General features: G+C 35.9%; 2 protein-coding genes across 2 annotated transcripts in view; one reads left to right on the top strand and one right to left on the bottom strand.

Annotated features, from left to right (window-relative positions):
• The window catches only part of LOC133519092 (leucine-rich repeats and immunoglobulin-like domains protein 3), a 42272-nt gene extending 38115 nt beyond the window's left edge, over positions 1–4157 (bottom strand). The window contains exon 1 of the mRNA XM_061853005.1: positions 3756–4157. Within this exon, the coding sequence (XP_061708989.1) occupies positions 3756–3763 (8 nt within the window). The 5' untranslated portion in view covers positions 3764–4157. The remainder of the gene's footprint in view (positions 1–3755) is intronic.
• Positions 4158–5297: 1140 nt separating this feature from the next.
• On the top strand, positions 5298–14998 carry LOC133519085 (E3 ubiquitin-protein ligase MSL2). The gene is made up of 4 exons (XM_061852985.1): positions 5298–6367; positions 8796–9005; positions 9833–10001; positions 10238–14998. Exons 1-4 carry the CDS (start codon positions 5636–5638, stop codon positions 10477–10479), a joined length of 1353 nt encoding a protein of 450 aa, XP_061708969.1. The 5' UTR covers positions 5298–5635; the 3' UTR covers positions 10480–14998.
• Positions 14999–15004: the final 6 nt, after the last annotated feature.

Below are 15004 nucleotides of genomic sequence, written 5' to 3'. Positions count from 1 at the left end.
TAAAAAATTATCAACGATATCATTTTATATGCAATTAACATCTTATGTTTTGATGCGGTCATCTTAATATCATTTCCATACAAGTGATTTTGGCGTGAAACGTGTACGCGGCAGCTGCTCACGACCGCATACGTGGATTTATTGTCTTAAAACTGAAATGTTAGCCACGGGGAAGAGTTACAATTTTAGTAATTACTTCGAACTAAACGGGGAATTATTTCGAATTTAAAGCCAAACGTTCATCTTCTGGGCGTCAGTCATCTTTTGGTGCCACTACCCATGCTGAAACGAATAAGAAATAGGTACTTAAAATACTTCTGGTAAATATATACTTAAGTACGATATAATACAGTACCCCTAGTGTAAATAAATTCGATTTCGAAACGTGACGTACGCGTTTGCGTTAAGTCTCATTTTGTATGGGTTTTTGAACAGCGCGCCAAGCGGGACGTTTTGGAAAGTCAAAAATCTCATACAAAATGACACTTAACGCAAACGCGTACGTCACGTTTCGAAATCGAATTTATTTACACTAGGGGTACTGTATTATATCGTACTTAAGTATATATTTACCAGAAGTATTTTAAGTACCTATTTCTTATTCGTTTCAGCATGGGTAGTGGCACCAAAAGATGACTGACGCCCAGAAGATGAACGTTTGGCTTTAAATTCGAAATAATTCCCCGTTTAGTTCGAAGTAATTACTAAAATTGTAACTCTTCCCCGTGGCTAACATTTCAGTTTTAAGACAATAAATCCACGTATGCGGTCGTGAGCAGCTGCCGCGTACACGTTTCACGCCAAAATCACTTGTATGGAAATGATATTAAGATGACCGCATCAAAACATAAGATGTTAATTGCATATAAAATGATATCGTTGATAATTTTTTAATGATTTTATAAATAATTAAAAAAATTATTGAATTAAAATAATTATTCATTATAATTATGTTAATTATTGTTGATATTGTAATATGGATATATAATACATACATATACTGATACGATATTGCCTCGTATAGATTCTAGACTATTTTTTCTAATGTTTTTGTTATTTACAATTTTTTTTCCGTTCAAGTTATCATTCCAATAAAGTGCGTACCTATAAACTAATAGATGAACGGTGTTCAACTTTTAAACAAAACCTAGTTTTTAAATGCCGTTATTAATTCACCACAAAAAAGTTTCAGTCTTAAATTAATCACCTGCTGATAGTTAATTTTTTTTGCAAAAAGATGAACTTTACGTTTTATATCTAATACGGTTATTTTAAGGTTTGTTTAAGATGGTTCATCTACTTTTACTTATGCCCAAAACGTGAACGAAGAGAATTACTAATTCAACATATTTAGCTTTTTTTTTCTAAGAAATGATCACTCAATAATTCAGTTAGTTTATTTATTTAAGTACCTAAATTATGACCGAAACGTGAACCAACTGTTTTATTGGTTAGATGAACATTTTTACTTAATTTAATTATAAGTAGGTAATATTGCTTTATGTAGGCAATTTAAGCCATTCATATGAAAGCCGTTAATATGAAAAACCGTCTCTGTTACATTTTTATACTGGAGGATAGTGTTTAGGGCCAAATTGTTCATTATTAGGGCCCATTGTTCATCTTCTGGGCAAATTGGCCTACTCTGACAAGCGGGACGTTTTGGAAAGTCAAAAATCTCATACAAAATGACACTTAACGCAAACGCGTACGTCACGTTTCGCTGTCGAAAATATTTACACTAGGGGTACAGGTTTTTTTTTATCTACACAATCTGCCTAACAAAGTTTAAAGAGTAAGGTAAGTATGTTGTTCGATACTTATTTATTTAAAAGGGTGTAATCGATCGCTTTTAAAGAACGTAGAAATACTCGTAGTAGCTTGTTCTTTTACCCCCTTATTCATAAACGTGTACTAAAGTTACGATGCCGCTAATAATCGTTTGTCCCTTTCCCACGTACTAGTATGATGGAAAGGGACAAACGATTGTTAACGGCATCGTAACTTTAGTACCTACACGTTTATGAATAAGGGGGTAAAAGTCTAACTATTGATATATTTAATAATATATTTATTTTAATGACCTTCTAGCCTAGTCGGTATTAGTGCCTACGATGCAGGAGGTCCCGGGTTCGAATCCTGGTAAGGACATTGATTTGTTTGTGTATAACATATTTTTAATTATGAGTTATGGATGTTTTCTATGTATTTAGCTATATATAACTATATTTTATAAATATATCGTCGTCTAGTACCCGCAACCCACATAGAAATATTATATTTGAATATATTTGACGTTACGTCATTTTATTGAATTGGGGCGTAGCGTAGTTACCCAGCGAGGAGCAAAGTAGGACCATTATACGGATTATACGGTTATCAATAACAGATTTTTAAAGTAGCATTCAGCTACTCACTCACGGAGTTCTCCGTTCTAGATAAATAAATGAATACCATAACTATATATGTATAATATCCATAACTTGGCAAGGGCCCTATAGCTTGTCGGCTATAAGTACAGTTATTGACAGAGCTTTAGCAAGAGTCTCTCCGTTTCAGCTTGGGCGAAAATGCTTTCGTATGTCCAGATGTTCTCCTCTACGGGTCGCAGTTCTCAACCAATTCTCGTGAAATTTTGTGAGCAGGATCGATGATTAAATCCTTTTTGGTCGATTCAGCCTTTGGATTTTTTCAAAATGGCGGAGCCACACATTTATTCGGTTTTAAATTATGCTCGCATACCATACATACGCGGTCTACAGCTCACAGAGCCACTAGTAAGTTAAATAAGTAGCTATAATCGATTCTTAGTAGGCGCCAACATTAACAGCCATTTTAATAATTGTTATCATTAAGACACGACTTGTCTATGCCTAAATATTGGAAGTTAAAATAAAATTAAACCGGTGTCAGCAATACCTTTATGTAAGTACAGTCGACGTCAACGATATGTTGACACTTTTGTGTCTTACTCCATCGTAATAAGGCGAGAAATGTAAACATTATCTAACGTTAGGTCAAAATATAGCCTATATTTTGACCTATATTATATAGGTTGCTATTTGCGCTCCTTATAAATTCGTAGCACTAGAGAGTGTGGATTTGGTGGAGACTCTAAAGTAGTCTAGAGAGTCCTTTTGTTGCTCGTTAGTGTTATGGATTGACAGTTCGCCGCTACTTACTTTACTCTTTGGTTCGCCGCATAGAAGAAGTAGATGCCACGTAACGTATTTAGATAGAGTCTGTTCGGAAAGAGAAGAGTTGTGGAATTTATTGAGCCCCATACATTCCACGACTCTTCTCTTTACGCACAGACATACCCACAATAATATTTTACGAGCCTTAACTTAATCATTCGGTTACAAACCTTCTTCATTCATCGGTGGCAAACTTTCTTGTAGCTATATTTCACAAGCTAATAAGGCCACTCTCGCACCTGCTACCTGCTATCCACAAATTAATCCGCTGTTGTTAAAAGAAAAGTCGAATTCCGCTCCCTAATTTAAAATGAATTAAGTAAATAGAACAGCTGTTATGTATATACTAAAATACGTATTTCTGAATTACGAGGTGTAGATAAAAGTCCTTTTTCAAGTTCAGACCATTCCTCTCGTAGACAATTTCCACTCTACGCCTGGAAGAAGCTGGCGAAATTGAGAAAAACTTCTCAACCAAAGGTGGAATTGCACAATAGTTACACATAAATCCTGTTTAACAAAGCCGAACTCTGATCTGATGAATGTTATACAAATTACCTGTGCATTATTAACTCCTCACTCTTTCGAGACACTAATTCCAAAGCACTGTTTAACGGCACAAAATATCACATTGAGCACAACACTGGAAGGCGCGCTCGCAGGCCCGAGCGCAATCAGCACAGGCGGAGGGACTCGTTCAATTGATTCAATTAGTCCATACTCTTGGAGTTACCAAGGCGCGGAGGTGTACTATACTCGGCAGAGCGACTGATACTGCTGCCGTATCTTTTATCAGACTAACCGCTAACGCGCGACGAAACTCGTGAGACAATAAATAGTATAAATATTCACTCATTTGGGGCAGATAGTGAAAAGACAGTCATATCTTTTGCCCCGATTGGTTAAACAATTGTGTTTATTAGAGTTCCTGCGCTCGATAAGTAATGACATCTTTGTTTTGATTTGGTGTCAACAGTGTGATAAGAAATGTATTTTATGAGAATGGTTCACGTCGCTAATGAGCATAAATAAGTAATCGATCTTTCTCTACAACAAACCACCAATAGGTTTTTTCTTAGGAAGATTGAGTAGGTAAATAGGTTGTACCTATGAAATACAATAAGAAATGCAAATCTAAATTACAGTTCTTACTTTATGTAGGTAGGTATACAGTTTTCTGACCTGTGACTAAAATTTTCTTGGCTGGATTTTAAGATTATCAATACCTACTTAACTATTAATTATAAATACCTACCCATTATAAATGGAGTACATCAACCTTTCTGGCCTACTGCATTTGTCTGTCACGGTGTTCTCTCGTTTGACGCATGTTTTCTGATGACGAAGTAGGTATTTTGGCCTGATGAAAAAAAAAATCAGCTTAAAAATATATTTATTTTAGGTATTTGGTATGTAAGTATAGGTACATGTTGGCGACCGATCGCAAGATCAGGCAGATCGTGAAATTCCTACCTTCGTTGTGAAACGTGAAAACGTTTGTCTCGTTCCCTGAGTCGACGGCCCCCGCTTTTGTGGACAGTTTGACATTAGGGCATCTGAAGCAACCTAACGAACCTATTCTACCAAGATTCTACCTGACCTGAATTGGTTTAATGTGACTACCGTCATAACATTTGACAGGAACTTTACGATCGGCTGCCGAGCGTGCAGGATAATGCTTAGTTGCCACCGTAATAGTATTTTTTTAATATCCATTCATGCGGGATGCAATCGGATGCGGTGTCAGCGAACACCGCCCTAATTGACTCTACCTTCCATAGCCCTAATTAGGCCCTAACACATTAAAAAAATGCATTGTTTTTTCTCTCTTTATTTAAGAGCTTGTCACCGAGGTGAACATGTCGCTCCATAGAAAAACAACAATACAATATTCTTATACAATTAACTAACTCTATTAATAATAGCCTTTCGTACAAGCTGTAGTAGCGCCATGGAGGAGTCTGAGTCTGACAGAGGAGCAGCCAGAACGCTATTGCAGCCCCCGAAAAAAAAATGCTTTTGAAATTGGTGCTAATAGTTTGGACGTTATTGAAAAAGGTCAATAATAAACACTATTCCGTTTCATTTATAAAACGCTGATTGTATCAATGGGAGGGCTAAAGTAAATTAATAATATGATTGATACGTGTTATTTTCTTTAATATGAAATATACATTTAAAATTCAATTGATATTATGTATGTATAAAAATAATCAATGTTTTATGTAAATTTTTCGTAGGTGGGTTTTTATTTGCAGCGTCATTCTATTAAACTTGAATAAACTGCTATTTGACAAATGTCATCCATCTGTCACATTACATTAGACACCACAGACAGAAGCGCATCGCTCGGCACTGTACAACCTGTGTTAGAATTTTCGTTGTAAACAATCAATTTTCTTTATTTGTTTTGGCTTATTACCGCATTAACATAATAAATGAAGATGAATGCTACCAGTCTATACGTTTCTACGTGCCGTCTTATAATACTAGCCGACGCGGCGGATAAGTCTTCGTGGACGGATTTATTTCGTTTAGTTCCATATTTGCGGCAATCTTTGTCCTGTACAGTTTGCGGTAATTTGCTTAAAGAACCTTACACGCCGACCAGTTCGGGGTGTCAGCATCACGTGTGTAAAAAGTGTAAAGGCGGGAGAAAGAAATTAAAACCGTCTTGTAGTTGGTGTAAGGATTACGATAATTATGCAGAAAATTTGCAGTTACGGATTCTGCTACAGTGTTACAAGAAGTTGTGTGAATATTTTATGGGTACCGACGTTTACAAGAGTCTATTGGAGGAGGACGAAGTGGCGGCAGGCGTGAATGGCGGTACGGTAGCAAGTTCGGGGCTTATCGACTTGATACAAGAGGGTGCGGGTTTTGCCGATGACTACAAGAGCACGGCGGGCTTGTCTAAATCTGCCTACAGCATCCTTCCGTGTGTCTACACAAACTCTGCTTCCACACAAACACAGGCAGCCTCCACATCTAGTAATACCGAAACAAGATCCTCCAGTAAAGACTCCCCAAATTCAAGAGCAATGTCCAACGGTTCTCCTCTTTACTCTGTAATGTATGCTGGCTCTGGCAACAAAATTACTATTAAGAGAAAAGCAGTTGATGAAACAGATTCATCTTCACCAAGTGAACCAGCCCCTAGGGAAAGTAAGGTAAATAAACAAATATTGTTATCTTTATTGAAAAAAATTATTTGGTTGTTGTAGTTGTTGGTATATTGTATGTATTGTAATTAGGGCGATTTTCCGCAACTCCACTATTTTTCGTGATGGGGGAGGGGCTAGTTTTGCCAGCCCAACCCCTTGAGGAATCCTATCAAACCTTTGATGTTGAGTTAGACCTTGGGGAGGTCTCTTGGGGATCCGAGAGTTTTAGCCCTGTATGAAGCCACTCTGCTGCATTCCAGCACCATGTGAGAGACTGTTTCTTCTGTCTCCATGCATCCTCGGCATAGGGGACTGCCTATGACACATTGTTATAAAAAGATGTTCGTTAAAAAGTCCATGACCTTTTATGACACTTGTTATCATACTGTTTCCCTGTGCGTGCCAGGAGCTTTGAACATACCTTGCTTAATGGTATTGGGAGAATCAGTTCTGGGTCAATTGCCCCCTCACTTGATTCTTGCCTAGCATATATAAGTTGTTGTTATATATGAGTGTGTAGTTATTGGATATCTTATAATTTTATCTTACCTTGCTTTTATTGCAATCTATATTTACAATAAACATCAAACCTTCACGTCAAACTTTTACTGTACTTTTTTATCATGATGTTTTGGAGTTTTGTTTTCACAAAATTATTGTATATTTATTGTTACATGTAGGGATTGCAAACTGGATTGGTTTTCTATCCGGCCGGATCCGGATTGGTATAGGTATATTAAAGTTAATTACATGCCAATTTTTTCTAGTTTATTGCGTAATTTATTATTATTAAAGCTTTTTTTTCCACTTAACAAGTTTTGCAATGTGTTTCTGTTTCTAATTTACAACTATTCTATCTTCCATCTATGTTATGTGGCCCCTCTGAGGGTAAAAGCCTCCTCCATTCCTTTCCACCTTCCTCTGTCCTTTGCCATATGCATCCAACATTTTCCTGCTGTGGTTATTATATCATCGGCCCATCTTTTCTTTTGTCTTCCCCATTTTCTTTTGCCTGTTGGGCCTGGCCATATTGCGTAATACGTATTCCTAAATCTATAATTTGAAGTTAATAAATAACTTCTTATTAATAAAACTTAGTAGTAAAAAGTGTTACAATGTCAATATCACTTTAAAAACAAAATATGAAATAGGTCATTTATTATATTTAACCATTCACAAGTGCTCAAATGTTCATTTGCAATTATAAATTTGATTAGTTTCCAAAGCCTCCTCCTTGAAAGGACAAGTTTTCGCAACTGCTCTTTGATAGAATTATAGAATAGAATTATATTTATTCAGACAACACATCAATTATTACAAAGAAGATTATCTGTAACATTGACATCCATTCTTGTAACAAAAGAAGATATTTTACTTTTAACCCAAATTATATTAAATGCGCTCCAATACCTTGCTTGCGATTATCTTGCTCTCATTTTTTGACCGAGAAATGAGCAGACTGTATGATTAAAAAAATTGTACTTTTTTTAATTTACAGTAAAGTCTATTGGTCAAATTATAGGGAACAAAACACGACACGACAATCTCATGTGAAAAATAATCGATGTAGAATTGAAAACCAAGTACCGAAGTAAAAGATGTAGGATTGAAAACCATTGCGGAAAGGGACTCTCTAACAGAAGTTACATAGATCAATAAAGAATTGGCTAGACGTAGAGAAGCATGTACCAGGAGACGAAGGAAATTGCATAAGATTGGATGAAATTGTAAAAACAAAAGATTCTCTCTTAAATTTGAATAGAAAAGAATCTGTTTTATCATATATATATATACATATATATAATCGGAGTACACTAAAGATTATCATTACCATCGACTTAATCCTGCTCATTTGTTTAGTTTTAAACTCCTATCACAACATTATGACACAACATTAACCTATTCTTTAGCTTAAATTACAAATTTCTCCATGGGATCTCATTCCTTAAATTTTTCCTTCTATTACAGTATTTATGTAATCGTCATATCGTGCCACCAACATGAAAGAAGAAGAAATCCTCTTCTGTTCCCAGTCATCGTCATAAAAAAAATATTTTTATCTTACTAAATTTAAATTTTTTCATTCGTTTTTTGTTCAGTTCAACTTGATACCTCTCATTCGTCGCCTTTTCCTCATCCTAAACGCACAGCGGGTGCTGTATTTAGGCGTTTATTTATTTTTCCGTGTCCGGCCCGAATCCGGTAGCTCCTGAAAAGTGCCGGATCCGGCTGGATTACCGGATCCGCCGGACCTGATTGCAATCCCTAGTTACATGTTATGAAAATTATTGTAATAAATTTTATGTATTTATTTACTAATTGGATATTTAATGAGAATTTATGTCATTTTTAGTAAGTAATAAATAATGAAAGCATTCAATTAAAATGTGTACTATTTTGCTATATTTACAAAAACATCATTCTATCATTGCAGTCAAATCAATTAGGATTTAAGAAGCCCTCAAACCGCACCCGTAGTTCAGCAAGTAGCAAACGGAAAGGTTGCAGATGTGGCAACGCAACGGCTACGCCTGGCAAACTAACATGCTGTGGGCAGAGGTGTCCGTGCTATGTGGAGAGCAAGCCATGCACGGAGTGCAAGTGTAAAGGTTGCCGGAACCCGCATAGGCCAGACGGGATGAAGGTAATCATTTGCTAATGTTAATTTTGTTTTCTATGTTTGTTACCTTTGCGTTGTGTGACTTGTTTGAGGAACCTTGATCTAACAAGCAACCATACAAGATAATCTCACAATTTAATTTTGTAATGTAAAGTGGCTAGAGGGTTGGAATAATTAAAATGTTAGTTTAGCTGAATCATAAATAAGCCTTTACTACTAGCCTGACGCCTTTTCAATAACCCAGTCTCAATGTCCACCCAAACTTCAATCCATAGACTGTTATACTGTTTACTTTTTCTACAATAGTCCCATCATGGGTGACTGTTGCGCCTGTGAATAGGTTCCAGCAGGCGTTCTACATGACATTAAAGCTTTCCAAGGGGCCGCATGTTGGATGTATATCCCCACACAAGCCTATTAAAAGACCGGGTTTATAGTCCTGTGAAATACAAGGAAATTAATAATACCACATTATAATAATGATAAGACCTGTTGCTACCTTTTTTATATTGTAAATTTTGCTTGAATATGTTTTGTATGTGGTGCAATAAATAATATCTACTAACTTATTTACTTACTGGCAAGTTCTATAAAGGCAAAATAAAAAATATGTTCCAAAAAAGCTCTAGCCACAAAAAGCGTTGTGTTTCTGCCTGCCGGTGAGTAAAGGGTCGGCAACGCGCATGTAACTCCTCTGGAGTTGCAGGTGTATATAGGCTATGGAGACTGCTTACCATCGGGCGGGCCGTATGCTTGTTTGCCACCGACATAGTATAAAAAAAAAGACTTTCTGATCTCCTAGTGTAGGCAATTTAACCTGAATATAACTAAATTAATTGTATGAATTTCAGGTCAGACCACACATACCTCAGTTAGACACACTACAGTTGAACATGAACTCTGACAGCTCGCCCTCCTGCTCCGGATCTATGGACAGTCTGGACCCCGATACCCTCACAATGGAAGCCATGGAGGAGAGCCTCAATTTCAACACGGACCTCAAACCATCTGATATTAACGGTATGCTGCAAAATAAATAAATAAATAAAATTAATCTTCATCTCATTTATAAAATTAACCATGTCATAATCTCATGTATGCCGTGAAACATCAGAATCTTACATAGCTTATTCTAGAAATCGTAGTATTATGCTCCTAATGTTATGACTCTTTTTTGGTACTTATCGTTATTTATATCATATTACGTTACCTCCTTAAGAGCTAAGATCAACAGCAACATAACTTCCTTATTCCAGTATACACAAGTCAATTGCAAGAAGTATCAGCGTCGTTACCGGCGACGATAATGATGGACGAGGAGCTGCCCGCGTCGCCGTCGCCGGACGCGGACGCGGACGAGGCGAGCTCGCCGCCCGACTACGCCGTGACGCCCGACAGCCACGGCTCGCCGCGCTCCGAGCCCGAGCCCGAGCCCGAGCCCGAGCCCGAGCCCGAGCCCGCGCTGGACGCCAGCAGCGACGTCGAGGTCGACGTATGACATCCGCTGTCCGCCGAGTGCGATTAGGACTTGCTCCCCCGTGTACTTGTGTGCGCGCTCAGACGCTTGCTGCTGATCTCGGAGGCGTTTGTGATGGTCACGTTGTTCGCGAGCGTTTGGGATTGGTGATTGAAAGTACAGATTCGTTGGAATGATATACATAAATGAAGGACATAATAATTTTTGTTCTATTTAAAAACAACTTTTTAACTCCAGCATGTGCCATATTTTAGTGTTTTCTTAAAAATATAATAAGCCAAAATATTTAATTCTTTGTAAAATAGCTATTTTAACTAAAATATGTTGCATCTTGACGTTAATAAGTAGTTTTTAGTATAAAACATTTACGAATGAACTATGTCAGCAGTGTACTCTTAACCCTCTCCCAAATGTCCGTGATGTGGCACATGTTCATCTGCAGGCACACAGAAAGCGGCAATGCTGTGACGTACAAACTGTAGACAGAAACGTGGCGTACGAGTATTGTGTATTTCACGCAAGTACCTACTTCTTTCACTGTGACATAAGATAATTATTGAAAATAAGTTTATAGGGGAGACACTTGTTCAGTCAGAATAAATTTTTAATATTGGTGTGAAATTTAATTCAGAAGAAACAGAAGATTTTCATGTTATGTCAAATTCAAGTTACATTAAGCTGTAAGAATCAAAATTGAAAATATTCTGCTACTTTTGAGTTAATTTGTATGTATTTATGTGTCCAGTGTGACAGATTGCTGATTTTTTAATGCTATTGACTGAAATCTGAAATGAGAAATGTGCAAAATCGTACAAAAATCACGATAATCTATTAATAACAGTTATTCCGTGACATACGGAATAAGATCATAATATATATTCCTATTCGCTATTATTATTTCAACATAGAGCAGTTAGAATTTATTTTTTGTTATTGATATTTATATAAGTTTGATTGAATGTAGCCACGCCAATAAAAGTAACTAACTCAAACGAGACGTTATCAACCAACGAGAGGTATACACTAGCTGTAAAACATTACAAATCTAAATGAATGCTTTTAAAAATTGACCGTTAAAAACCATCACTTAAAAGTCCATTCAACCGGTTAAAATGAGGAAACAAAAGTATAACTTCGATCATTTTACATCGAGTGTGAATAGACAACTTTTAGGTAAACATGCTCCTTTCTAGACTGCATCGGCACTTATTATCAGGTGAGATTGTGATCAAATCCTTAACTTTTTCTTTAAAAAAAAATAGACGTCGGCAACAGTCAATTTACACTTCTTTACTCTTGATTCGACAGTATACCGACATGATGAGTGAGTTTACTAGTTTTTGTAAGTGAAAATTCACACAAATCATAAAATTGCATTAAAATTATTGTTGCCTGTCCTCGTTGGCCCACCTATGTAGTGTTACTAATTTTCATACAAAGATGCTGCCAACTTCATTCAAATCTGTATAGTATTTAAGCGAATCTTTAGTTCCAATAGTAAGTTGTAAATACTTATATGTAAGTAGTCACCCTGTTTGGTATAACCAGCTTTAGCTGTTGCATTGATTGTGTGTAACTTGTTATGTCCACTTCGGCTCTTATAAAATTTTGTAATATTTCTTAATGAATTTAATAATGTATAATTAAAGATTATTCCAATATATTGAATATTATAGTTAATTCAACATTTTGTGTCGTTATAACCATAAGCGTGGTAATGATTTTATAACATTATACCTCATTTCCGTGGACAAATTTTTTATGCAATTGAGCATTATAGGCATTTAGGATTGATATATCTAGGTACCATCCAACTTACGGGAGTCTTATAGGTTGGATTGCATACATTCAGTCCTGTCATGGGACCACGTATCGTCACCCTAGTTCACTACTGTACTAATTACGCGCAAAATTTGGTCGCATTATAGACCTTTTGTTTGCGCATTATGGTACTAATTGCAACAAAATTTTCGCCGTAGGTAGTATGATTGTGAACTAGGGTGACGATATATTAAAGACACCAACGAAATACCTACGAAATTGACTATGGAAATGAGTGATGTGTATGTAAATGTTACTATTTGCAATAGATGATTCTATTATCTTTTATTAGAAATTTATAGATTATTTTCAATAGCTTTGCAAAGTTTCTTACGTAGGTATTATGGAACCTTAAGACATATTTTCTTACGTTTGTATGTGATGTGTAGTTGCTATGCGGTTGGCTGTAAGCTAAAGTTCATCATCAAACAGAAAATAATTGTACTATACGAGTTTTCTAAGTGAAAAAGAAAATGGGGATTGGGTAGTCACTCATTGTTAGGTTACACTATTTGACTATCAAATTTCAGATAATTTTACTTATAAATAATCTTAAGATATTATCTGTACCTATGTTTCTATCGTAGCCAGATTGTAGACTTGACCATTTTATGGCCTGTCATAAAATTGGAGTATCCACCATCTCGTGAAATGGCCAATTCTACGAGCTACATGACAATTTTGTAAATGAATTTTACTGTGGTAAAAGAACCTACTGGAATGTCAGAGGCGCATCACCTTCTATAGCTTGTTTAACGACTTCAAATTAAAATAAACACATCTATGATAGGTAATGTGTGGAAGGCGCCACATCTGGATTACCTATACCTACATTTCCCGCATTTTTCTTGTGATACATTGCTAGCCAGACTACATTTTATAATAGTTGCCATTCCAGCGTTTGTTCGTTTAGGAGAATGTGCGATGTGGTAGATTCTGTCATTTTTTTTGTTCATAGCCGGACTAACCGACTTTTCCATGCCTGAGACCAAAGTGCACGTCTTTTGGTTAGATGCACCGTATTATAGGAACTGTGATAACGCGTCACATCTAGTGAGATAGAGCCGTAAATAATGTTTTCAACATTGAAATATTATCCTTGTACACTTAAATTAGTTGTGACGTCCCTAAATTAGGTTATTACTTGTAGATATTTTAGCGATACAAACGTTAGCGGGAGAACTCTTATGGGACTATTTAAAATCCTTGGGACTAAACCAATCCTTTAATATAAAAATCCTTGGGACTCTATATTGTTCTACCAATCATCGTCAAAGTTATAGCAAGTATTTTATACCATTATGTCCGTTGTGTAAACATTACGATTGTAAGTATAAAATGAATTGACTCATATGATTTTTCAAATTCCAAGTATGCATACTTCTTTGGCTTTTGAATAGTTGTACGTGTCGGTACGTGTTTTTAGGGTTCCGTAGCCAAATGGCAAACACGGAACCCTTATAGATTCGTCATGTCCGTCTGTCTGTCCGATTATGTCACAGCCACTTTTTTTCGAAACTATAAGAGCTATACTGTTCAAACTTGGTAAGTAGATCATCGATGTAGAAGTAGATGTATTTAATGAACCGCATTAAGATTTTTACACAAAAATAGAAAAAAAAACAATAAATTTTGGGGGTTCCCCATACTTAGAACTGAAACTCAAAAAATCTTTTTTCATCAAACCCATACGTGTGGGGTATCTATGGATAGGTCTTTAAAAATGATATTGAGGTTTCTAATATCATTTTTTTCTAAACTGAATAGTTTGCGCGAGAGACACTTCCAAAGTGGTAAAATTTGTCCCCCCCCCCCCCCCCCCGTAACTTCTAAAATAACAGAATGAAAAATCTAATAAAATATATGATATACACTGCCATGCAAACTTCCTCCGAAAATTGGTTTGAACGAGATCTAGTAAGTAGTTTTTTTTAATACGTCATAAAATAAAATAAAAAAAAATTCATCAAACCCATACGTGTGGGTTATCTATGGATAGGTATTCAAAAATGATATTTAGAACTGAAACTCAAAAAATCTTTTTTCATCAAACCCATACGTGTGGGGTATCTATGGATAGGTCTTTAAAAATGATATTGAGGTTTCTAATATAATTTTTTTCTAAACAGAATAGGTTGCGCGAGAGACTCTTCCAAAGTGAAAAAATGTGTCCCCCCCCCCCCTGTAACTTCTAAAATAACAGAATGAAAAATCAAAAAAATATATATGATATACATTACCATGCAAACTTCCACCGAAAATTGGTTTGAACGAGATCTAGTAAGTAGTTTTTTTTAATACGTCATAAATGGTACGGAACCCTTCATGGGCGAGTCAGACTCGCACTTGGCCGCTTTTTTTAAAAATATTGAGCCAATATTGGAAATATGAGAATGTGATCAATCCCGAATAAGGAATGTCTATATTATTTTTTTATTAATTTATTGCAAAACGTATGAATTATTTTATAAACCAAGTTTGTAACATGTCACTAAATAGACACTATACTGCTGTAAATGACGAACTTCAAGCTTAAAGCCCAGTATGAATATATCAATGTTGGAAATCGTATAATGTATATATGATGTAATACAGCACTCAAGTACAAAGAAAATGATGTAGAGATAGTAAGATAAAATTCTCAATAATTTTCACATTTTCTTACCATTATTATCTCGTCATTAGGGAAATAAAAGAAAATCTAAATATTTTGTGTTAATGTATG

Source organism: Cydia pomonella, chromosome 6 (assembly GCF_033807575.1).
Source record: "Cydia pomonella isolate Wapato2018A chromosome 6, ilCydPomo1, whole genome shotgun sequence".
Taxonomy (NCBI): Eukaryota; Metazoa; Arthropoda; class Insecta; order Lepidoptera; family Tortricidae; genus Cydia; species Cydia pomonella.
Note: the sequence above shows the minus strand (reverse complement) of the source record. Positions and strands in the feature narration are given on the sequence as shown.